The 26,839-nt window shown below is 36.7% G+C and overlaps 1 protein-coding gene across 10 annotated transcripts in view; it reads left to right on the top strand.

Moving 5' to 3' along the window:
* Positions 1–26,839, top strand: part of slc24a2 (solute carrier family 24 member 2) — a 32,236-nt gene continuing 5,397 nt past the window's right edge. The window contains exons 1-9 of one of the 10 annotated variants that reach the window (XM_055205863.2): positions 1–156; positions 4,487–5,519; positions 9,343–9,396; positions 23,347–23,382; positions 23,535–23,637; positions 23,763–23,837; positions 24,091–24,167; positions 24,329–24,463; positions 26,352–26,441. In XM_055205863.2, coding sequence (XP_055061838.2) covers positions 4,635–5,519; positions 9,343–9,396; positions 23,347–23,382; positions 23,535–23,637; positions 23,763–23,837; positions 24,091–24,167; positions 24,329–24,463; positions 26,352–26,441 — 1,455 coding nt within the window. In that variant the 5' untranslated portion in view covers positions 1–156; positions 4,487–4,634. Of the gene's footprint in view, positions 157–310; positions 425–4,486; positions 5,520–9,342; positions 9,397–23,346; positions 23,383–23,534; positions 23,671–23,762; positions 23,838–24,087; positions 24,168–24,328; positions 24,464–26,351; positions 26,442–26,839 lie in introns of those variants that run through there. The other 9 variants (XM_055205862.2, XM_055205861.2, XM_055205860.2 and 6 more) reach the window with 9 other exon arrangements.

Raw genomic sequence — 26,839 nt, 5'->3', positions numbered from 1 at the left:
GAGAGAGAGAGAGAGAGAGATCAAACCTCCCCTCTAACCTGTGGCATTACCATCATTCTTGATCCAGGACAGTGAAACAGCAAGTGGTTGGTGTTCAGTGAATAAGTTGGATCTTTTGGAAGATTCATCATCCACAGTGAACCATCATATGCGAAGGTAAATTGATTTATTCAATGGCGTTTTTTCGACATGGGATTTGTTGTTTTTATATTTATTTTGTGTATTATGTAAGTATATAAAATGAAGGTAAGGTGCAGATATGAAAAGATAACTGTTAAATGAACGTAAACGATCGAATGATAATCTATTAATCAAGGTGACCGATTCACGTGCTGTTAACGTTACTGTGCATGCGCATTCATCCGCGTATTTTTAATGTCCATATGGTGCAGGTATGGCAGGGGCTGATTAAGAGGTATTTAATGTAAGCAATATGATATGTACTGTGAGTCAGGGTAAAAGTAAGACTGTGTAAATCATGATAATACTAGTGGCCTATTGATCCGATTAAATCCTTAACTTGACAGATGGACTCGACAGAGAAAGCAGCCGGACTTTTGTAAAATTCCACTTACGTTTTAAAAATATGTAATAGCAATTTGAATTATTACTTTTTTAAAGCATGAAAAACATCCGAGGGTTGTTTTGGTTTATGGTATGCGCGTATTTCGTGCAGTTTAATCTGTCTTTTCATATATTTTTGTAACAATGTAATACGTTTAATTAAGGCTATTTTAATACGGTGTTAAGGAAAATTAATTAGGCAATGAATGCGCATTGATTTAAAGACCTTTTATATTATTGCTGTGTGTGACATTCAGTTAATCAATAAAGTGCACTAAAACACCGTGGAATCTCGCGAGACTTACCGGTACTTAAAGTGACAGTGAAAAAAAAAACTTACATTGTTTTCAAATATTGTGTTGTTTTTTTAATACAAATAACTAATCTGTGAGATTCATGATGATGCATGTGAAAAAAATGAAAAAATTCATGTGCCCTCATAATCATAATAAAAAAACGCAAACCTCCTCAAAACGATCTCTCTTACTTACTTACTTCCGGTCACGAGGAATGGCGAGAGGGCGGGGCCCGGGAAAAGATCTCAGCAATTAGCAAATGGCAACATGAATCAACTTCCAATGATCCAATTAGGGCTGTCATGATTATGAAATTTGGCTGATGGTTAATATGATTATGACGATTAATTGTCTTTTTTTTTTTAATTGCTTTGGCATTTAATTCTCATAAATGTTTGTCCATGAAATAATTTTCACACATTGTTATGATTATTTAAATTAGGGCTGCACGATTAATGGCATGCGATTGTCACGTGCATCTCGTCAGTAATGACGTTTCCTTGATTAGTAATAAACTGCCATCAGCTGCTCAGATGGAGCAGGATTTACTACACAGAGCCATAGGTAACTGACAAGAGGGCAAATATTGCATTCATAATCGCAGTCGATTCATCCGCAATTATGAATGCGATACTTCACTGTATTGAATAGCTTTGCAATGTATCGCGTTACACTGTCAGTAGGGCTGTGCAAAAGCTAAAGCTGGTTCCTTGATTAGTAGTAAATCACCATCACCTGCTTTCAGATGGAGCAGCATTTGCTACACAGAGCCGTAGTTCACAGAGAAGCTAGGCAAAATTGCATAGGTTATCGAAATTGATTTTCCTAGATCAGTGGTTCTCAAACTGGGGGCCGGGACCCCCAGGGGGGCCGCAAGATGGTGCCAGGGGGGCCCCAGTTTTATAAAATTTTATAAAATACATGAATTTATCATGAATTCTATGTATTTAAACCAAAAAAATATATAAGGCTACTAAACAACAGCACTACTTTGAATAATTTTATATGTTTTGTTTAGGTAAAATGTTACATTTTAGAACAAATTTGTAATAAATTTTCTTTTTGGGGGGGGCCGCGAAGAAATGCACTGTACACAAGGGGGGCCGCACGCTGAAAAAGTTTGAGAACCACTGTCCTAGATTATGAACGCAATTTTGCCTAGCTTCTCTGAACTACGGCTCTGTGTAGTAAATGCCGCTCCATCTGAAAGCAGGTGATGGTGATTTACTACTAATCGCCGAACCGGCTTTGATGAAACATGCATGAGAACTGCAGGTGAGTTTTTGCACAGCCCTAACTGTCACTTAAGGAGCACCATCTGATACAGTCCCGTTAATACAGGCTCTGCAGCTCCCCCTTGTGTTTTTTAGAAAGATGTGCAATCATTGCGGTGATCTGAAATAATCTCGATAAAGTCAAACAATTGATTATTTAATCATTGTGACAGCCCTAGATACAATCAATTCTCGAAGGACGAATTCAAGTCCCACCCTACTTTGTTCCTAATTTCAGAACTCGGATACGTCACGACGTGGAAAATAAGACAATCGCGATTTCTGCTTCTTGGTGACTTTTATATTTCATATGTCCAATGTCATGTTCATTAAGTAAGTTTCAGTGCATTTATAGTTGTCAACGGCGTACTGTTTTAATAATGCATTTATGAGCTGTCTTATATTTGTGTTTTCTCGTGATTTCACGTTGCACTTAGCAGATCTATCAACGTATTATGTCACACTACAGAGAAAACAGACTTATCAAGAGAACAGAACAACTTATCTGTATCACCTGTATGATGTCATATGTTGTTTAATCTGCGCAGTGCAGTTAACTACGTATATTTTTGGTTTAGCCGCCAACATGAGCAAATGTCCTCCTTCACCTACACGTAAACTTAGAGGAAAAGGGTTTCTAGTAACAGCTGTGCAATATGCTCAGTCAGTTTTATAGAAGTGGTTAGTTGTACAAATTCTAAAGCTTTCCATTGCAAAACCATTATGATGAACCATCACCATTACAAATTTCCTTTATGTAGTGTTTTTTGTCTATATTCTAATACGATTCCTTAATGATGCACTATTTGTTCCTATATCTGCCAGATAACATAACACATTACCAGTAGAGACTGATCAGAAGTCGCATTAACAGAAGTAGTTGCAAAGGTCTGATCAGGTAGAGAACTTTTTAGGGAAACAACATTACTTTTTCAGTATTTGAAGCAACCATCCATTTTGAAATAAGGTATTTTGTCACCACATTCGTTTAACTTAAACAATATTAGGTGTTTTACAGTAGATCAGTGATGTAAGAGGAGATTATGTCAAGCTCCTTTGTTGCTATGGTAATAATGTCAGGTGCAGGTGTCACACTGAATAGACCTACCATTATATAGCTAATCATATGTGCTAAACCAAAACCACTGCTTCTGTCACCACCGTCCCCATCACCCATTACACTTAAAAAATGCTGGGTTATTTTCAACCCAGCGTTGGGTCAAAAAGGGACGAGCCCTGCAGCTGGGTTAAATTAGCCTAGAAAATGTTTATATTTGACCAATGGGTTAAATCAACCCAGCATTTTGGGTTGAAACAAACCAGCATAGGGTAAATTACAACCCAAAGAGCTGGGGTCGTCTCTTTTTGACCCAACGCTGGGAAAATAACCCAGCATTATTGGAATGTAACATTAGCCCTATACGTAATATAGCTTAAAGCTTACTGTACATGTTTGCCAAAATTAAGTTAGTGCAAATTTAATATTATGTTAGATAAATCATAACAACAATATAGAAAGTTTTTTAAATATTAGACATAACTCTGATTATTATTCATAGTAAAAAAATATGGACGTACATGGTGTCCGTGACGTCACCCATAAGTTTGTGAAGAGCTTTTTTGAAGCTTAAAGTAGGTGGTGCCTGCCGTCGCCATCTTGGCTGCGTGTCACAGTGCATCACTCACGGTTAACCAAAAATGGGTAAATTACATCAAATTTCAATGAGCTATTTTTTCACATTTTCTAGGTTGTAGAAGCACTGGGTATCCAATTATAGCACTTAAACATGGAAAAAGTCTGATTTTCATGTAATGTCCCTTTAAATAAATAGCCATATGGAAGGGGATCAGTCTTAAAAAAACTCCTGTCCTCCTTTACCACTGCTTACAGACACCCGATGTATGTATGAGGTAATCGAAAGCAAGCTACTGTACCTGATTGGCTGAGAAAAGCATCTGTTATTTTAATCCTTTAGTCAGGGAACTAACATGTCTGAGTAGCTATTTTATAGCAGGTATGTTTACAATGTCATGCTATTTTAATCATGCCAAAATTGTGAATGCTAAGTTATGATATTTGGATATTTTTCATAAGTCAGAGGATTTGGATACTTTGAAAAATTACAATTAAAATCTCATGAAATGGAAATGAACATTTTTTAAGTTTAAAAAATAAATATCATGAAATATTTAAAACAAAGAAATGTTATGATGTAAAATTTCAGGATTTTATATTGAAGTACTGTATGTGTAAGCGTAAATACAAAAAAATTATATAAAACTGTATTCTTCATTATAACCATAATCCAAACTTTCTTTCTCTGTCTCACTTTCACACACATTTTCTTTCAGAGATTATTATGAGGAAACCATTAGAGCCCTTGGACCCTGTGAGGAATCGGGGGGAGTTTTCCTGTCAGGTTTAAGTAGAGTGGCCGTGTAACCATGCCTGGCGCTCCATAGTTTCGAGACCACCGGACCCCTGAGCTGCCCGTCAACCATGGATCCCACGTTCCCTGGCTCAGATTCCACCCTTCTGGAGTGGAACAGCAGGCGTCACCGAGCGCACCGTGTGAGGAGGAAGCTTCGTCCGACACGGATCCTTGGTCTCATCCTTAGCGTCTCAGCCCTCTCGACGTTCCTGTCCTGGAGTGCCTTTACGACTTTGGGGCCATTTTCGGAATGGACGCCACCCACCAACCACGAAGGACTTGCAGGGCAAATGCCACACAGAACTGTCCTCTCTTCCGAGGTCGAGGCCAATGCATCTGCACGTTTGCCCATTGCCATGGCATCCTCTGGTGAGCACCACAAGGGAGAATATCCAGAGGACCTGTTCTCGCTCGAGGAGAGGAGAAAGGGTGCTGTCGTGCTCCATATGTTCGGAATGATGTACATGTTCATCGCCCTTGCCATTGTGTGCGACGAGTTCTTCGTTCCAGCGCTCACCGTCATCACGGAAAAGCTCCAGATTTCGGACGACGTGGCAGGGGCCACCTTCATGGCCGCCGGAGGATCCGCCCCTGAGCTCTTCACATCTGTGATCGGCGTTTTCATATCGCACAGCAACGTGGGCATCGGAACCATCGTGGGTTCTGCGGTGTTCAACATTTTGTTCGTGATCGGGATGTGCGCTCTCTTCTCGCGGGAGATTCTGAACCTCACCTGGTGGCCTCTATTTAGAGATGTCTCCTTTTATATTGTTGGACTTATTATGTTAATCGTCTTCTTTCTGGATAACTACATTACCTATACTGAGAGCATGGGACTGCTGCTCTGTTATGCTAGCTATGTTACATTTATGAAGTACAATGTAACTGTAGAGACTTGGATCAAAAGCAAACTAAGCAGGAATCAAGTGGATGACGTTGAAGCTTCTCCTAAGGTGAGTTGAACTATTCCAGATGTGATGTCTGCTTTCCAGGTGAAAGACGTTGTTGGTTCGTATGCTCGGTGAAAATGCTGGCAAGAGTTTTGAGTCGGATTAGGCAATATATTAGGTGTCACCTCAACCATTTATAGGTACATTAAGCTGAGTAAGAACAGGACCTCTGTTGTGAAAAAGAGGGTACAGAATGAAAGTTTTTGACAAATTATGATCTTTTCTTTAGAAACCTGTGTTGTAGAAGGACAGAGCTGCATTTCTGTCTATTAGTTTTATTGATGCCTTGGTAGACATCTTGCTCATAAGATAACATTTTTATATCTCACTTGATTCTGGCTGAGATTAAAGGTACAGTTCACCCAAAAATGAAAATGCTGTCATCATTTACTTACCCTTAAAGGAATAGTCCATTTTCTTAAAAGAAAAATCCAGATAATTTACTCACCACCATGTCATCCAAAATGTTGATGTCTTTCTTTGTTCAATCGAGAAGAAATTATGTTTTTTAAAGAAAACAGTGCAGGATTTTTCTCATTTTAATGGACTTTAATGGACACCAACACTTAACACAACACGTAACAGTTTTTTTCAACGGAGTTTCAAAGGACTATAAACGATCCCAAACGAGGCATAAGGGTCTTATTTAGCAAAATGATTGTCATTTTTTGCAAGAAAAAAAAATGCACTTTTAAACCACAACTTTTTGTTTAGGTTCGGTCCAGTGTGACCTAACGTAAATGCGTAGTGACGTAAGGAGGTCACGTGTTACATATATAAAACGCACATTTGCGGACCATTGTAAACAATAAACTGACACAAAGACATTAATTAGTATCATTCAACATTCAACAACGTCGGAACGGTCCTCTTTCAACACACTTGTAAGCACTGAGGCGGACATCCTCTGTGACCTCTTGACGTCATGGCGTATTGCGTGGGGTCGCGCTGATGCTTTCAGGACCAGAGGAATATGAGGAGTTGTAGTTTAAAAGTGTCATTTTTGACAAGAAAAATAAAAAATATGCAATCGTTTCGCTAGATAAGACCCTTATGCCTCGTTTGGGATCGTTTAGAGTCCTTTGATACTCCGTTGAAAAAAAACTGTTACGTGTTGAGTTGGGTGTTGAGTGTTGGTGTCCAGTAAAGTCCAATAAAATGAGAAAAATCCTGCAATGTTTTCCTCAAAAAACATAATTTCTTTTGGACTAAATAAAGAAAGACATCAACATTTTGGATGACATGGTGGTGAGTAAATTATCTGGATTTTTCTTTTAAGAAAATGGACTATTCCTTTAACACCTCTGGTAAATGATAGAAATTGGGTAGAATTGGGTGAACTAAAAGTTTCTTTTCAGGTGTTTCACTTAAAAAAAATCGCATTGTGCTCAGATTTGACAAGATGTCAATGTATAATTTAAAGGTTTTTATTATTCATTAAAAAAATTCTCATTAAAATTTGCCTAGATTACCAACTATCTGAGGTAGGCATGGGGCGGTAACCGGTTTCAAGGTATACCGAGGTTTAAAAGACTCAAGGTTTCATGTAATTGATTTGATGTTTACATTTAATATATATTAAAGAATATTATAATTTAAATGCTTTATTTTAACCTGGCATACATGTGTTGCTTAAAAAAAAAATTTATTGTGACTCCAGTTGAAAAGTTGTTTGTATACACACAGATGTTTGAATTTTTTTTTAACACATTTTAGTGTTGCAATGGCAATACCGCAACACCGTGAAACCGTGGTATTTTTGCCTAAGGTTATCATACCCTCGAAATCTCATACCGGCCCATGCCTAATCTGAGGTATGCCATCCACAATAATTGTATAACTTTTAGTGCTGGGCAAAGATTAATCGTGATTAATCGCATACAAAATAAAAGTGATTTTTTTGCATAATATATGTGCGTGTGTCTAATTATTGTGTATATTTAACCACACACACATTCATATATTCATTTCAGAATTTTTTTACTTATATATAATTTTTTTAAATGTATTTTTAATATAGAATATATAACAATATAAATAAATATATATAAACATGTAAATGTTTCTTAAATACATACATGAATGTGTGTGTATTTATTTATACATAATAATTACACACAGCACATACTCATATGCCACTTTTATTGTGTATGCGATTAATCGCGATTAATCTTTGCCCAGCACTAACTTTGCATGAAACATCCGAGACAAGTTGATGAAAAATCTTCTGAGCTTTGAAAGAGGACATATGTTGGTGGTTGAATTAATGAAAACAAATGAAATAGGATTATTTCTCCAAACAAATAATCTGGTCTCAAGAAATTCCCATCCCATTTCAGGTATCGTTTTTAAAGTACTTGGCTGTTTAGGCATTGTTCCTCTATAAAAAACAACCATGGTGTTAACTGTAGTCAAACTACAGCAAGCAATTGTACATTTTTGGTTACTGTTGCTCTGTCAGGCACAAAACACAGAGGATCCCAATGCAGTTAACAGAAGGTTTTATTTAAACAATAATGACAGCAAACAGACAATGGCACGTCTGGGCATAAAGCCACACCAGGGCAGACGGCAGAGACGGGGAACACACACAGGCACCGGAACGATGAACCACACACGTTCGGGCTCCGGCCAGACAACGAACGGGGGTTAGGGTTAGCCACTGGGACAGGGGTAAATCCTGCGGCGGGCAGGGGGAGAGAGAGAGAGCGTTAGAGACACTGATGAGAGAAGCTGGACAGCTCCAGTGATGAAGGACCTCTCCAGTGGACAGCGACAATGCCGCGATGAGTCTCCGCCGTAAAGAGATAGACCAGTTTATAAATCCAACAGAGGTTGAAGACAGTCCGTAACAGGCAGCAGAGAAACAGTCCAGAGAGCCGTCGAATAATCAGAGTCCACAGGAAAACTCTCGGGTAGCAGTGAGCTCAGACTGGGGTAGGGAAATAAATCCACAAACTAGAATCAGACACAAAACAAGACTAGAAACTAGCATAGCTAGAAATGGCGAGAACATACGCCGTGACAGACGAGTATATAGACAAACTTTGACAAAGCTTGACAATCTTGACAAATGACAAATATGAAAAACGAACTTGCAAAGACACACTAGACACACAGAGATTAAATACACAGAGCAAACGAGAGGATAACAAGCAACAGGTGAGGAAGACGAGAGGAGGCAATCACACAGAGCAGGAACACCTGTGAGGAAGCACACGTGAACCTGTAAAACACATACAAACACAAGACAACCACAGTACAAACAAGACAAAACCATAAATATATTTATATATAAATAAATAAATATATATAAATATATATACACATGAAAACAGAACACTAGACTAAACAAGACATAAAAACAAAGACTGGAAAATGCAAGGGAGCGGGGATAAAGTCACAATGACAAGAGAATACAAGGGAGCGGGAAAAGTCACAAGACACGAGAAAAGCGTGGTCTGATATGACAATACCAAAACCACGTTCTCCCACACAAAACATTTACTGTTAGGACCCTGCCATACAAAACTAGATATAATTACCAAACAAGATTATGGCAGAGTCCTCACATGCTCTACTACAAATGCCATAGTTGAAATGTTGAAACCATAGTTGTTTTCATAAGGAAATTGACTAGCAGTTTTTTTATTCCAGTATATCATAATTCATTAGATTTTTTTCTTAGTATTTCTAAACATGAGCTTATTGAAATCATTTTGGACATGGAATGAACATCACATCTGCCAGATCTATGAATGTTAAATTAGGAGGTCTATCTGTAAGTTGTTCTTAGTGACCAACACGCTATGCTTTTTTCAAACAGCTGGAGTCAAATTTGTTGTTTGCAGATGCAGTTTGTCAGAAGTATGGAACACAGGTGAATTAGTCAACCATTTTTTGTTTGTGCGGGGTCATGTGCCAGATCATTAACAGCCATTACCTAAACACAATCATTAGTCTTATATTTAAGTTGATTGCTTCAGAGACTCTGATTCCAGAAAGCAATGCTTGGGAAATTTTAAATCATCTTATCACCTCTGCACACTGGGAAGTGGGAATGTGATTCCAGAAAGCAACAGAAAATTTGAAATCATCTTTCGAATCTTTTGAAATCAAAGCATAAGCTAAGGAAAATCCAAACGTTCCACTATTTTTAATTGTATTTGACAGAATTAAACAGATTTTCTTTCCATGGAAGCATGCAGGTACAATTTTAAAAAATAAGGATCTTACAAGGTTCTTTGTAGTGTAAAAAGGTTGTACAGACAAATAAACAAATAAGCAAGAAATAGGTCTTTTTGGAGCAAGTTGTTTTAACTTAATGCAGCATTTTTTTTAGACTGCACCTGATATTTACTTACAGTTTGTAACTTAAATTTATGATTTTTAGCTCTATGAATTATTATTCAGTATATCAAACACTTTGGTAGGTACTGTAGCTGGAAATATTTTACTTTACAGTCCTTCCAGAAAAAACGTGGACTTTTTTGTGATTGTTGTGGGCAAAAATCCTTGATCTTTTTTTTTTCTAAAAAAATTTGATGGAATATGTGGGATATTTATGCAATGAAATTGCGGGAACTTGCAAAAATTGCGGGAACTTGTAAAAACTGTTTGCAGCTTTTCATTGATGTTTACCTCGTGTAAAAAAGGGGACATTGCTGCGCTTGTTTGAAGCAGGCTTGTGCACAATTCAGAGTTGAATTAAGAATGACTCCTAAATTCCAATTCAATTCCTGAATTTGAATTGAATTTGAATTGATGTCAAAAACAGGATCTAGAATTGCAATTCGAATTTGAATTAAAGGAAGCAGAATTGCAATTCAATATCAATTCAAAGAAATTCATATACATATCATACAGTAAGTGAAGTGTTAAAAATGAAGCTTTCAGTATTATATGGCAGATATGATTGCATTACATATTCTATAAATTATATTAGTTTGAACTACTTGTACAGATTACCATAACAGGAAATGTTTTCCCACAGCAATTAATGTTAAAAACTCTAGGTCACATAACAAATATTAAGTTAGATTTTTTGTAATTGTTATTTTATGGAACACGATGGAACATGACTTTGTTTCCCAGAGCTTTACTTTAACCAAGTATTTAAAATGGTTGCCAAACAATTTTCCAAAGTAACTTTTCTGACACTGAATGTATATGAGATTCTTTCGGTTGTGTGACTGGAATTTTTTTGAATTGCCATGAATTTAATTCCACTTCCTGTCATTCCCATTCCAATTCCAATTCAACTTCCTGTAGGGCGGAGTCAATTAAATTCAAATTCCAATTCATGAATTAAATGGAGGCCAATTCTGAAATTCCGAATTGTGCACAAGCCTGGTTTGAAGTAAATGCAACATTTTTCAACTTTCTGCTAAGATATGTAGTCTTAGCCTCAGACGTCACGCCCACAGAGTAGACTGTTGGCTAAACGTCTGATGTTTTTCGTACACTTTTGTGAAAACCCTGTGAGAATGACAAATTCGTCTTTTATTGGTTGAAAAAAAAACGGATTTCCAGGAGACGCGAGTGTCGCGATTAGTTTCAGTCCCTGGAAAACAAAGCTTTGACGTTCCATTGAGGAAGAGAATCAGTCGTGTTCACTTGGATAATAATGACCAGTTATCATGATCAGCTAAACTCTCAAAAAGAGATGTGACTTTTTGCTACGAAAATGCAGGGATTATGAAATCATGCAAGCCCTGCATATTTTGCGCGCGGAAATCTGCAATTTATATGATGAAAGTGCGGCGTATTTTAAAAAATGTGTCCCCCTCATAAATATGCGGAGTTTGGCTGATTATGCATTGAATCATGCGATCGCATAATGCGTTTTTCTGGAGGGATTTACTGTAAAGTTGATTGCTCTTGATCCTAAATATTGTGAGCCCTCCTGCTTGTTTTGGCCCCTAAAGTCGTTCCAGTAGCTGATAGGTAGGTTAACAGAGGGAAGGGTAGTACATGTGCTCTTTGATGTTCTTTTAGCTGAAGCTCCGGCTAATCCAATAAGATTGTGATCCTTTTAGTACTGCTAACTATAGACAGGTGTCCTGTTCTTTTTTAAACCAGAGTTAGGTGCAAGGTATTGTGGGAGGAACCTAGAGGTTTGTATAGTTTGTGTATCATGTTGTGACAATTCTTTTTGTGTCCATCCATCATTAGTTATGGAGTGTTCTGAAACATAGTTTATTTTGTGGTTTCTTATTCCCGGCTGAAATCCTTTGTAATCCCGAAGCAACTGCTTACAAGGGGTGATGGCAAACAAAGTTAAAAGACTCTTAGTGCTTACAAAAGTGTCCTGCCTTCTAAAACAGACTTTTGAGATGGTCATAAATATTATTAACAACAATCCCTAACTGTCTGTCTCACGTTTTCTGGAATGTGAGTTATTGTCAATAATATATGATAAAATATATTATTTTACGTTACTTCTGCTATGACTAATAATTGAATTATGGATTTTAAGTGGTTGGAATAATTTTTAGGTTTAGTCAGGATTAGGATTAGTTGTGCAAGTCATTATAATATACAATTGTAAATTTTGACCAAACTTATGAGATTTACGTCAGCCATGTTGAAAAAATGGAAGGTGCAGCCATGTATTTGGAAGGCAGATAATAGCAATATTTTATTGGTTATCTTAAGAGGTTTGTTAGCTGCCGATTATTTTCAAGCACTGAGATTTAATACCTTTTAAATAAAAGTGTCTTCTGCATTGTAAAAGTGATGATATTCCAATTAGATAAATGCACAAAAATGCATGCTAGGTTGTTCATTTTCCATATGTAAAGGGGAGAGGGGGAGAATTTGTTGTTGTTTTGTAAGTTTAAGTGTAAATTCTTAAATGCCTCTGTCTCTAAAATTGGTTGTCTGTTACTTTAAGCTTTTTACTGATTTCACCTTCCTCTCTGTTTAACAGCAGACCCATTGCGAAGATGATAATGACTTTACAATGATAACTTAAAATCGTCTGTACACTGACTCTCAAAATAAAAGGAACTATGAACTATTTTTGGAACACATATGTACCTTTAAGGTACCAATATGCACCTTTTAGGTACAAAAGTGTACTTTTTAAAACTCTTTCCCTGCCATTAACAAGTTATCTTGTCAATTAAGAGAAAGCATTCCCTGCCAATGGTGCTTTCCTGGCGAGGTTTTACGGCAATCTGTATTTCCGCCATTAACCTGGCTCTTACCCAACTTAGGGGCCAGTCACACCAAAAGCGTTTATGGCAGGCGCCTTTTTTGAATGATATTCTATGGGCAGGGCGCGTTTGCGCGCTGTTCATGCGCGCCGACCACCTTGCGGTTTTTTGCCGCCTGCCGCGCACGCGTTTTTGAAGGAGCGCACACGTTTTTTTAAAAAGGCAGTGCGTCGCGCCTTGCGTTTGCAAGCGTTTAAAGCGATTTTGCTGTGACTGGCCCCTTATAAAATACTGAAGCATTCACTGATTCAAATACAGTAAAAACTATGTGTATGTTTTGATCATCATTCTGAATCGGATCTCTAACAAAAGTCTTGTACAAAAATGCAATTATCTCAGGTTTTTGCCCTAAATTTTGTATTTTTGACTAAACTTATCCATAGTTGAGATGTGATAAAAACAAATGAAGATAGGATGAAATGTTTTTTTCCCCATTGTTTTTGTTTGTTTGTTTGTTTGTTTGAAAGCAGAGGATCTTTCATTTCCTATTTTCACATGACTTTTGTAAAAATGATAAAAAAATTATTGTGCTGGTTGGGAAAAAACCGCTGAGGGAAAAAGAGTTAAATTCAACAACATATTAAGGAAAAATATGAATATAAATTCAGCTGTTTTTCACGACTAAGGTCCTTAATCTGTTATGTAGTATTTTAAGGTGGTCTATGAAGGATTTTCCAAAAAAAGTATAGACACATACAAAAATATTTTTCTTAATCAGTACTTAAGATGCACTAGACAGTCCCTTCAGAAAAACACAATTATGCGATCACATGATTCAAGGCATAATCAGCCAAAGTCCGCATATTTTATGCGGGGGTGCATTTTTTAAATACGCCGCACTTTCGCCGCATAAATTGCAGATTTCGGCTTGCAAAACATGTGGGGCTTGTATGATTTCATAATCCCTGCATTTTCGTAACAAAAAGTCATATATATTTTAGCAGAAAGTTGAAAAATGTTGCATTAACTTTACACATGTGCAACCATGTCCCCTGTTGTCATGAAAATGTTAGGAAGTGACGTAATAGCGCAACGTGAACATCAATGAAAAGCTGCAAACAGTTTTTGCAAGTTCACGCAATTTTGGCAAGTTCCCGCAATTTCATCGCATAAAATTGCATAAATACCTTGCATATGACATCACATTTTTTAAGAAAGCGTACCGTAAGATCAAGGATTTTCCCCGCAACAATCACAAAAAAACTCCTAGATGTGTGGACTGACTAGATGTGTGTGGTGGTTCTTGCGTTACAGAATCATTGTTCTCTATCTGTATTTTCTTATTTATAATAATCTTGTTTTGGTGTGATCTGGATGTTTCTGAATGGCAGAACCATATAAAAAGCCGTGTCAAACTGTAAAGCATCTAAAATGTCTTGTGAAAATCAGGAAAAACCTCAGACAGACAAAGTTTGGTGTTGTGTTGATGGTTTTCAGTTGCCATGTGTTTTGTAGGACAGGTATGTGTTGTTGCCTCAGTAGCTTGAAATGTATGTACAAGCAGATTCTGTACACATTACGACCTACTTTACTCTAAAAAATGCTGGGTTATATTTAACCAGTGTCAAAAAAGGGACGAGCCCAGCCGTTGGGTTAAATTAACCCCGAAAATTTGACCCCAAAATGGGTTAAAACAACCCAGCATAGGGTAAATTTTAACCAAATGGGCTGGGCTCATCCTTACAATTAGGGCTGGGTATTGGCAAGGGCCTCACGATACGATACATATCACGATACATGGGCCCTGATATGATGTATCACGATACGATACAATGCGCTGCATGCTGCGATACATTGCAATACTTTTTCTTTTATTTTTGTATCAAAAATGTAAAAAAAACTTTAAAGCCAAAGTGCTTTCACGCGTCAGCTTTGAAAGCTGCAGGGGTTTTAAAATGTTCTGCTATTTTCTCACTCCCGCTAACTTCTGAGACAGACAACTGGACAGCGACAACTACAGCAGCGGCGGAGGAGGTCGTTTGATGCACACAGAGGGATTTAATGGGGTTTTAAAAATATTGATAGTAGAGATTGAAATATCGATACACTATTGTGGAAAACATTTTCACGATAGTTAGCTGTATCGATATTTTTGCACAGCCCTAGTTACAACGGCGGCCTAAAACCAAATAAGTTAATTGTCTGAGATATTCAGAGATATTGTTTTTTTGTTTACATTTATGTTTGTAAGTGTAAATTCAATGCTGAAAGTTTACATAAACATATTTACGAGCGAAATATTTAATTAGTGTAAGCACTTCTGGAGATTTGAGAAAACAAATGTGATTTAGCATTGTCAGCCCCTCTGACTCTCCTGTAGTTACATCATGAATTAGGCCTATCTTCATTAGCGAAGGCATCAGGTCAGAGGATAAGAGCTTTGTTCGGTCTTAGCTGATTAAATGCTTTTGTGATATAACAGACAAACTGGTTATCCATATTGACCCTGCATATTTATTGACCTTACTGTATCATGTATTGTGTTTCATCCTACAAGTACAAGAGAATGAATCTGAGAAGTCTGAAAGATTAATGCAAGTTGTTTGCATCGTTGCTTTGTTACAGTGTTAGTTCAATGAAAAGTTACCATAGTACTAAAATCTGAAATATGGAAATACATGTAAACCACATGGGTTTATTGTACATATATGTAACATATGTGACCCTGTCTGTGAAATCCAGGCTAAAGTCCAGGGCTCCAGACTAATCTTTTTCACTAGGAGCACAGTGGCCCCCAACTGAAAATTTTAGGGGTGCAACCAGAAAATTTAGGGGCACACACCGTAAATCAACATGCTAACCAAATAATTACATTTCTACTAAGTAATACATTGTATTACTAATAAATACTTTGATGATAGATGCAGAAAGTACAATGTGCTGTTTTAAATTCAGTGTCACATCACAAAAAAGGTCAAATTTACTGGTCGCACATGTGCGACTGGATGTAAAATTCAGTTGCACACTCTCAAATTTTGGTGGCAAAATGCGACCATTTAGTAGCAGTATGGAGCCCTGAAGTCTTATAATCTAATTATGAGATTAGTCAACGTTTGATTTCAATTATTGATTTAACATGACCTTAACAAGTCAAAATTAAATATATCAAGGTTATATTTTCATAGAATGTTCTTTACATTATGTAGAAAACAGTAAATCACAAAAATGACTGTTTTCATAGCATATTTATGACCATATATCAGATTTGTATATGTGTGAGTTCCCTCAGTTAAAAATGACTGTAATGGTGTCATTGCACGATGGTTAATTGGTCTAGTAACTCACTGCTAAAGTGTTACTCTACAAAGTTAATTAGCTGTTAGCTGATAATACTGGCAACCCTGATCCCAATTACGGCCTTTTATGTCTTGTGTAAGGGTGTGGGTCAAATGAGATGACAAGATTATTTAACGTTTGTTAAAAATACTTGCTTTGAATCTTTGGATCAGGCCAATGCCATCTCATGGCAATTCATAACTATTTTACAAGGAGTCAATTTGTATATATAAGATTTTTTATTCCAGTTTGCTTTGGCCCCAGTGACATTGGGTTTGGGGCTTTAATAGTTTTTGTACATTTCACTTCACACAAATTAGCCACTTCGTAAATGGATACAGGAATACAAATTCCCAGGCTGGAAGCATTTTTGTTGCTTTCCCCCTCCATCAGTTTAGTCATGCATATACAGTAAGTGGCACTCAAATGAAAGGTTTCACAAGGTCAGTTGTTTATTTTCTAACATTTTCATATGATAATGACAAAATGTCCTGTGGGAATTTAAGATGTTGTGTTGTGTGAATTAGAGGAGCAAGATATATTGAAATACAGCAAATATTGCAGAATGCACATTGCGATGGTTTGCAATAACTGATTGATGTTAATACTTAAAAAAGGTATGTACAATCAAAGTTTTAAGTCGATGCAGATAGCAAAGAGAATGCTGAGACCGAGAGAGTGATGATTTCTTTCCCCAAAAATGTAAAAATGTACACTGTTAAAAAATGATTTTAAATCAACATATATTTTTATGTTACTTTAACTTAGGGGTCTCCAACCTTTTTGTGAGCAAGGGCTACCACAATGGATAAAACAATCTGGAGGGCTACTTTTTGAAATAGTCTAATCAAAACGTTTTTTGTTTTACTTGTTGATTTTATTTTATTTGACATTTTGATATATCTTTTATTATTGTTTCAATTTTAACATACAGAAAAGAAGCCAAGCTTATATAAAATATGTAATAAATTAATATTACAATTAATACTATTAATAGAATGTGCTTTGGCGGGCACCTCACAGACTCTGTGTTGGGGCAAACTGGTATTGGAGACCACTGCTTTAACTTAACAAATTAAAAATTTCAACTTGTTTTTATAAGTTATGTCAACTTATCACAAGTTAGAAAGTAGGTTGAATTGACTTTCATAACCAAGTTGTTTAAACGTCATGCTGCATTTTTTTACAGTGTATCTTTGTTATATAATTGGCAGTTTTAAAATATATTTTAATATCATTTATACATAAAATATATAGATTGTACAAGTATTATTATACAGGTTATACAAGTATTTTTTCACTGTGCACACAGCATATTGCAATATTTAGCAAGTTACTGCATATAACATTTTCATACCGTGCAGCCCTAGCAAGTTTATACCAGATAAAATGTAACAAAAAATATTTTTATGAATTTTATGTAAACATTTATTAACTTGACTGCAGAAATAAGCTTAAAATGGCATTCATATGCACAAAGTCTTGATCTTTAGACTATTAAATGCCTGAATAAAATTCTTAATCTTAGTGCTACTCTCTGTGCTGCAAGTCTTTGGTTTTGGTTTGTGGTTTCAGACAAGTTGTGGTTGGAGCCCTTTGTTCTAAACTTTTTATGTCTAATTTTAATGTCCATCCTTTCGTTGTCCACCTGTTTAGAATAGATTCGCTTTGAAGGTCTAGTCTTATTCAAAGCTTAGATATAATTCTCTAGTTTTGTTGGGTAAGGATTTTAATGAAATGAAACCAGGATGATTATATTGTGTAATTACATCTACATTCTCTGGTAATTGAACCCTCAACCATGGCATTGCTGGCACAATGGTCTACCAACTGAGCTTAGGGTGTTCTCGATGTTTGCCGGAGTGTTGCTATATGGACTGCTTAGGATTCCATGTGTTTCGTGCTTGCTATGTGATTTCCATGATGTTTCTAGTGGTTTCTAGGTGTTGGTTGCCATGTTGTATATTCCTATCATTTAATGTTTTGGGGGAGGTTTTTCTCTCAAAATGTATAGTTTTTTGCCTTTTTGTATCATGTTTAGAAAATAAATAACACATCACATTCTTCAACACAATTTCAAGATGTCATTTCTGTCCATAGCACAAATGGCACAGAATGAGTTTTATGCTTGCTTTTATACTTCCTCAAATCCCTTACACCAGTACCGTATTTTCTGGACTATAAGTCACACTTTTTTTATAGTTTGGTGGGTCCTGGAACTTTTAGTCAGGTGCGACTTATACGTAAAAATTATCTCAAATGAACCAAGAGAACCCTAACCCTTACCCTGTATTTATGTAATTCAATGGATTCAGTGATGTGGAATGACTTCGGGACCTTTTTAAACTTGATTTGGCTTGTTGTGTTAATTTAGCCTATTCAGCCTCTCAGGTATGTTCAGTATGCTATTGTGTATTGTGTAAATAACTTTTTATGTTACTTTAACATCTACAGACACCTATTTAGCCTGCTGTTCTGTGCACTTGTTTAGTTGAATAGCCTTTCCAGATTAAGGGCTCTATCTTACACCCGGCGCAATGCAGCGCAATGCGCGACGCAAGTGTCTTTCGCTAGTTTCCACCCTAATTTTCACGTTTAGCGCCGCGTTGTTTAAATAGCAATGCATTTGCGCCCCCTTTGCGCCCATGGGCGTTCTGGTCTGAAAAACGAGGTGTGTTCAGGCGCATTGTTGGCGCTTTGCTATTTTGAGGCAACTAAAATAGACTACGCCATTGACCAACAAAAACCTGGTCTAAAGTCTAAAGTCAATGGCGCAATATGTTTTATGTTATTTAAAGAGCGCATTAGTAATATGCGCCTATAAACGGGAGGACAACGCGGGTTTGCTTATCACAAAGTACATAAATGCGCAGCAGCACAAAAATGCTTTTAAATATGAAAGATTAAAGGATTGAATTTAAGAGATTATTATTGAGTCTCTTGGACATATTTATAAATGAGGACTGATTATGAGACGTTAGAAGGCGCAAAGAGCTGCTTTACCTGCAGCCTGATAAGTAAATAAATGCTTTGCTTTAAACAAATGCGTCTGTTTTTAAATGTTTTTTTTTTAATGCTACCTCACGGATTTATTGTATATGATGTACCTGTGGATATGGTGAGATGAAAAACATTTGTAAGTAATGCTTAAAAAAACGCTTTGCTAAAAAAACGCTGTCCAAAGTGCTGAAACGTGAGGAGAGCCGTTTGTAATTTCTTTATCTCCTGTTTGTTACAAATAAAGTTTTTTTAGAGTACAAACCTTATCTTACATACTTGTAAATTATTTTTTGATGATATTGGATAGCCATACATTTAAAGCAATTGCAAGCCTGCTTTTTACTTCCATGACTAAAAGAAAACGGGTTTTAAAGGTTTTAATAAAAAATAACAATTTCAATATAAGGGAAAAACAACACAATTATTTAACATTAATCTTAAACTGGGGATCTTCTACCTCCGCTTAGTTTTTCAGTTTACAAAGTCCGTCATCTAAATAGGGATTAGACATAGCGCCAGCGCAACTTGCTTTTAAAGGGAATGAGAGCTGTGACTCTCATTGGTTTATTGCACGTTACGCCCAAAATACTCCCATTACAATAGGACCTACCCGTTTCGGCCATGCGCTCGGCGCAAAAACGATTTTTCCCGTCGTTAAATTAGCAAAAGTGGATTCGGACACGCCCATTTAGACGTTGCGCTGTGCGCTTTAGACAATGCGCTTAGATCGTTAAAATAGGGCCCTAAATGTCTGTTCTTCGGCTTGGATTTTGTGAAATCATTTTCTAAATAAACGCGACTTATAGTCCAGTGCGACCTATATATGTTTTTCCTCTTCAAAATGCATTTTTGACTGATGCGACTTATATTCCAGAGCGACTTATAGTCCGGAAAATATGGTACTCATCAATACAAACAATACTGTAACTGTTCACTTACCAACATAACATTCAAAGTGTCAGAAAAATGAAACACAGTGCTCATGATAAGATACTAACTTTTCATATGTAAAGACGGTTTCAGCAGCAACAACACAAACAAACGGCTTTTGTGGACTAAACGCAACTTCTGGTAGACTTCCACTTAGAATCAATAACAACACATAGAGTCATTTTACAGTAGTTTATTTCTGATAACAAGGCAAAAAATGACCTTTGTTCATAAATCATACAGTATCTAACGCATATCAACACGCTGAGCTAACGTTACTGTAAAAAATGTATGTATACAATGTTAACTACAGATCCTTGAATTCTTGCCTGGCTACCAAACCTCTCCGCACAGTTGTGATCCATGCTTGTAATCTCCCATCGTCTTTTGCAAACCAAAAAAGTTTATTTTCGACAAGGTATTTGTTTCAGAGATCAGATTAGCCACTAGCCAGACTGATAAATAAATACAGATCTGAAGTATAGACGCACGTGTGATTCATCGGATGCACGTGTGGTGACTCGATACGCGTCTGGTCCGAACTTTACTTCTGGTTTCAGTTTGTTTAATGGTCTGACTAGTTGCTAAACTGAACTCTTGAATAAATACCTCATTGAAAAAAAAACAAATGTTTTGGCTTCCTAGGAAATCTACGTGTTGTTTATTTTTGTGTGAGTTTTTCCGGAAGTTACGTGTTGACCACGAAAGCCGCTTGTTTATGTTGTTACGGCTGAAACCGACTTCGGTTCAGGCACGTAAACACGACAACGTGCATGCGTCCGATGAAACCGTCAATAGACTAAGCCCGCCTCAAGATAGGAGTAGGCTCTTCACAACACTATGTGAAACATCAACATCAGTTTAAACATAGCCATAGATTTCATCTAAGCTATATCAATATCGCCCCTACCGACAGGAGGCATTCTGTAGATAGCATTCTGGTCTACTGTTGGCTGACCTCAGTCTTAAAACTTATCAAGCACACAGAGCTTAGCTCTATTTCCATACCTATTGCTAGCTATGGCTAGAGCTTATCTTTCACCTGCTGAGGAACCAAACCTGGTGAGAGAGGAACGTGAAAAGAGAGCAAGAACAAGAGGTGCTTAAGCTCTCTTTGTTTAACTGGGATGATTAGGCTTAGTTAAGGCTACTTGTTTTACTGCTGAGAGTACCAAATTTCTCATGAGGATGCTGCTGGGGCTGACACATGTGGGTGCGGTCACACTGAAGTTTTCTGAGGCTTTTTAGCTGTTGTTTGTTATAGCTTTGAGGTCATCCATTATGTAACGGTACGGCAAAAGCGTTAACGCTGATTGGCTGACCCAGGAGTTGCCCCTTGAAAAGTTGAGAAATGTTCAACTTCTGCCACAAACAACGGCACTGACGCGGTGCCAACGCATCCACACTTCAGTTCGGCAACGCATGACTTCACCCATTAAAAGTAAATGGGAGGCGTTAATGCTTACGCCCCGTGTGAATGTACCGTTAGTGTGCTTGTGAACATTGATCAAATTGCCATGATGATGACTCGTACTGCACTCACTCCTTTTGTCCAATCACATACTTCTGGCTATGAATAGCAAGTAGCAAATCATCTTCAGTGTCATGATGTTAATAATGCTGATTGGTTATACAAAAATTAAATGTATTGTTTTTTTTAAATTACTTTAATGTTTAGTCAACATGATCTCACAAAGTTCCGTGGGATAGTCACGGAAATTTGTGCTCATTTTTCCATGGCATTCTCACGGATCGCCGCATTTTTCCGTGGCCCTGCTACGGACTGTCTTTTTCCGTGGCATTCTCACGGATTGGTTACTCAACTGCTTTTTCCTATTTTCAAACCATTTTCGCTTCGGTTTAGGGTTAGATTTGGTGTTTGCGTTAGTATGTCACTTTAAATATTGGTTTATACTATTTTTTCTGATTTATTCTTTTATATTTTCTAAACTTTAAACAATTGTTGCATGGTGTTGGGGTTAGAGTTGGGTTTGGGTAGGGATGTCATTTCATGTAAATCTAACCCTAAACCGAAGCGAAAATGGTAAGAAAATAGGACAAAACAGTTGAGTAACTAATCCGTGAGAATGCCACGGAAAAAGACAGTCCGTAGCAGGGCCACGGAAAAATGCGGAGATCCGTTAGAATGCCACAGAAAAATGAGCACAAAATTCCGTGACTATGCCACGGAAATTCGTGAGATCAGGTTGTGTTTAGTATACAGGTAAAAATGAGCAATTTAATAGTTGATTTATCTGAATTGCCGGGATGACATCTTTTTGATTTACAAGATAATTTTTATTAAACATCAATGATAAATGATTAATACAGAAAACAGTATTAGTAAAAACATAATGTAATTTCCAAAAATGTGAAGCAGTAGTGCATTAAAAGTTTAAAGAGGTCGAACTATGGTCCGATTCACGATTTTACATTTCGTTTGGTGTGCAAGTGTGTATTAGTACATGTTAACAATATGCAAAAGTTACAAACCTCAAAGTAAACAATGACGCAAGTTATTGTCTCCAACGTAAATCTCTTTTATGGACTACAACAATCACACAGATTGTAGGCAACAGTTTACTTCCTGGGATTGGTGATGTAGACAAGACCGATATTATCATAATTCCTCCCGCTTTTGACATACACTGTAAGTTAACTCCTGTTAGCATTGCATTGTGAGTGAATCTTTCAAACATGGTAAGGAGCGTCACATTTCCGGCTGACGTCAGAGGTATTCAGGCAAATCACAACATACAGATTAGCTGGTCAATTAGGGACACAGCGCTTTTTAAATCAATAAGTTTTGTACAAAATCAATGCGTTTGAGGAAAGTAGCATATCTGGAGCTATAAAAATTCATGGTATGTGGAAAATAATGTGTTTTTTAACCATAAACCACGGAAACACATTGTATTATACCAATTTTTTGTGGAATGAAATAGGTGCACTTTAAAAAATTTTTTTTTCCAGATATGCAATAGTGAAACGCATAGTGAAGCTACGGTAGCCGCCACAGGACAGACATGTCATCATCTGGGACAACGTATTGACAAAACGCGCTCTGCAGAACAGTTTGTCCCTGTAAGGTCTTTATACACCACTGTTAGTATAGTTATGTAAATGATATTAAATTTCTTTCAAGATATCTTACTAAAAGTTACATAATGCACCTTTAAGGGAAACAGCAAAGACTAAACCAAACCTTTGTATGTCTTTGTCAAAAAGTCAAATATTAAAAATGCAAAAGAATAACAAATTTTTTTTATAATTGTTTATTAATTTTACAAATTGGAAATGAACTGAAACAAATCACTAATCTGCTTTCTGACGCTGGGTTTATTTCATGATTGCATTAAATTTAGCTTTTCTCATAAAAATTGATTTTTTTTCTCCTTCTTAAGGTTACCAATGGAGGAGATGATGAAAATAAACTTTCTGTAAGTATTTACCCTCAACACAATATTACTTATTTACCGACACAACATTCAAATTGATAGACATATAGTAGATAGTAAGATTCTTAAAAACAAACAATAAAATAAAATGAATTATCTGAGTGATGAAGTATTCCTTTTTGTTTTCCCTATAGGCTAAGCCCCGCCTACAGCGAGGAGGAAGCTCCGCCTCCTTACACAACACACTAATGAGAAACAGCATCTTCCAGCTAATGATTCACACACTTGACCCACTCAGTGAGGGTAATGTGCAAACACTGGAAACTGCATGTAAACACGCAGCTCGCATCATCAGTTTTGGAAAGTTTTATTTATGTGATCTGTCTTAGGAAAATAATACATGTACCTTAATGTGTGCCCAGGGAGATTCAAGGAGAAGGCGTCCATTCTACACAAGATTGCAAGAAAAAAGGGTCAGGACGAGGCAAATGGTGTTGGTAAGTTTAAACAGAAAAACTTTTTACTTTCATATCAAAGGATTTAGGTGGGACGACTACATTGATTTTATCAACTATAAAATAGGTCTGTGTGATTTGAAATACTTGCCAGTGAAAGCCAATTGAAGGTGGGGGATAAACTGTTCAAATGTGATGTCATATTGACTATAATTGATAACTGATGAACCTGTTCATTTTACAATCGCTCGTTTCCTACTTGTTTTCCGTATTTCCTCCTTTTGTTCTCCAGCAGATAAAAACCTTCCCAACAGCAGCTGTGTGGAGGTTGAGGTCACTCCACCTATGAATGGCAATGCTGTTGGTCCTAAGGTGAACTTATTAAAGACACCTGCAGCAATGTCCAATCACCTGTCACCTGTTTAATATATTTTATAGTGTTAATAGAGTGTCAATTAATTTCAATACACCAGAAAATGTGTACAAATATTATAAAGAAATATTCACTAGGCCTGCATCTGTGTGTTATAAAGGAGGAAGAGGAGGAACATGAAGATCAGCCTTTGAGCTTGGCATGGCCAGATACGCCACGGAAGCAAGCAACGTACCTCGTCATTTTCCCCATCGTCTTTCCGTTGTGGCTGACACTGCCAGATGTCCGTCGAGAAGTAAGAATGATTGTCATTTATGTTCAACGCCATCAAATCACACAGACGTCTATACTGCCCTACAAAGCGAAAGCGCAGTAACTACGCATTTGGTCAAAATTGAGGTAAGGGTTAAAATGGGCTTTGTGAGATCTGTTGTGTCTTGTGACAAAGTCTCCTGGTTAAATTTTGTCCCATTTCAGAGAACTGTGTGTGACAAAATTGAAGTAACATGTTTGACTGGCTGGTGTAAAAAACTTTAAAGCCATTTTTCTCAGTTTCAGTGTTTGCGTAGATACTGCACTTAGCCTTTGGAGGGCAGCATATGGTTCTGTACTGACCAACAACAGATAACACAGCTAATTATGTTCAAAGACACAGTGGCCAATTTATGCGCCCCAGCAGAATTGCAAAGATGTAGGTTGTTCAAAAACACTTCCCATTACTGTTTGCTGTTATAGTGGCACGACTTTCCTATAAGGACTTGGGTGATTCTCACGAAAACTTGGTTTTTAAAAATGTCAAGCATGAAAATGTAAAAATTGCTTAAATTTACTTTTTTTCCCACCAGACATTGAAAAACAAAGTCTGGAGTAAATGGGAACATTAATTTAAAAACTTTTACTTATCATTTAACACTTTTTGTAACATAATTTAAAAAATTAGTCCTAAAAAATCTCATTACCGCAACAGTCAGAAAACATCAACACTGACATATTTTCAAAATGACATGACAAACCTGAAAGAACATAATTTGGAGATTCTGCACATGCATTTAAAATCAAAGTATTATGCTTCTATTAATTAAATTAACATTTAATAAGCATCTGTTGCGGTAATGATAATCAAAATGTCGTGTAAGCATTCTGACAAGACAATATTTCAAATTAACTGTAAAAAAATGATCTTACCTGGTAGCCATCTTGAAGTAACTGGTCCATGTGCTTGGTCACTCAAAATCAAACTTTATTAAAATTCTGTATGTGTGCTTAAACTGTTCTCAAAAAGTGTTGCGGAGGATGAGAGCATCAGGCATGGACACATCATTTTCCTAATTTTTCTTAATTATTATTATACATGGATATTCAGTAAAAAAAAAATTCTGTCATCTCAAGTAGTCTAGCAAAACATCCATTTATTTTTTTTTCTTAATATTTTTGTGTTAATTTGATTAAATTACAACATAACGCATGTTCAAACACAGCTGGACACATTGCGGTAATGAGAATTTCCGCAGATAATGAGATAAAATTTACAATTATAAATTCTTATGTTGAAATCACACATTGTGCAAGGTAGAACACAGTATTGTGTTAATTCTGATGCTTTTTAATGTTACTATATTACACATTTTTAAGCTAAAATCATTAGTGCCGTGGTGTTTCAATGGTTTCGTGAGAATCACCCACTTACACTAATTACACATTGAGTTGTTTCAACCCAAAAGGCTGAGTTGTTTCAACCCATGGTTTTGCCATATGGACTATGGCGGCACGGGACTGCTCATCCGAGGGGCGCAAATTCGCAAATTTGTGTTTTCAAAATGTGTGTTTGTTGCGTCATGTGAAACGTGTTTTGTGAAACATGTGCATCGCCTGTTTGTCAAAATAAGTGCCTGCTGCACACGCGTTAAAACTGTTTATGACAAAAGAGACGCTCACGTTCACAAAATACATGCAAGACACTCCCTTAACAGTAAACTCTGATTACCCATGAGATTATGCGAGTATCTGGTACTCTTTTATCATAAACCCTTTAGACGCGTCTGCAGCAGGCACTTATTTTGACAAGACACGTAATGCATAGGATCTCTCGACGCGCAGAACGCAAAATTACGTAAAAATGAAATTACGAACCACACCTTGATATTTGTGCTGTTTTATAACTTGTGTACATGCTCTTTCCCTAGACTTCAAAGAAGTTTTTTCCCATGACATTTTTGGGATCCATTACATGGATTGCCATTTTCTCCTATCTTATGGTGTGGTGGGCTCATCAGGTAATCAGACATGTGCCTCAGTACATACACTCCATTTATGCATTTTATCCAAAGCGATTTAATGTACATTTAAGGTTTACATTTTATCAGTATGTGACTCTGTTTCCATGGAATCAAACCCAGGAAATTACATTTTACATTCGCAGTTAAGCATTAATCCAAAGTGCCTTTATCTGATCAGTATGTGCATTCTTTCAGTTTTAACCCCTTAATGACCTTGATGTTGCTTGCGGCATTCCCTATAAAGTTGAGGCAAAATTATCCTAGTTATCTTCTGTTCTAATATTATTCTTTCATCATTGTTTCTTCTCTACACTTTTACTCTACACTTTAAAGTACACTGAAATAAATAAAGGCTGGATTTACTTAAAAATATAGCGCATCATTTTTGCATCAAT

Source organism: Misgurnus anguillicaudatus, chromosome 3, assembly GCF_027580225.2.
Source record: "Misgurnus anguillicaudatus chromosome 3, ASM2758022v2, whole genome shotgun sequence".
In the NCBI taxonomy this organism is placed as follows: domain Eukaryota; kingdom Metazoa; phylum Chordata; class Actinopteri; order Cypriniformes; family Cobitidae; genus Misgurnus; species Misgurnus anguillicaudatus.
Note: the sequence above shows the minus strand (reverse complement) of the source record. Positions and strands in the feature narration are given on the sequence as shown.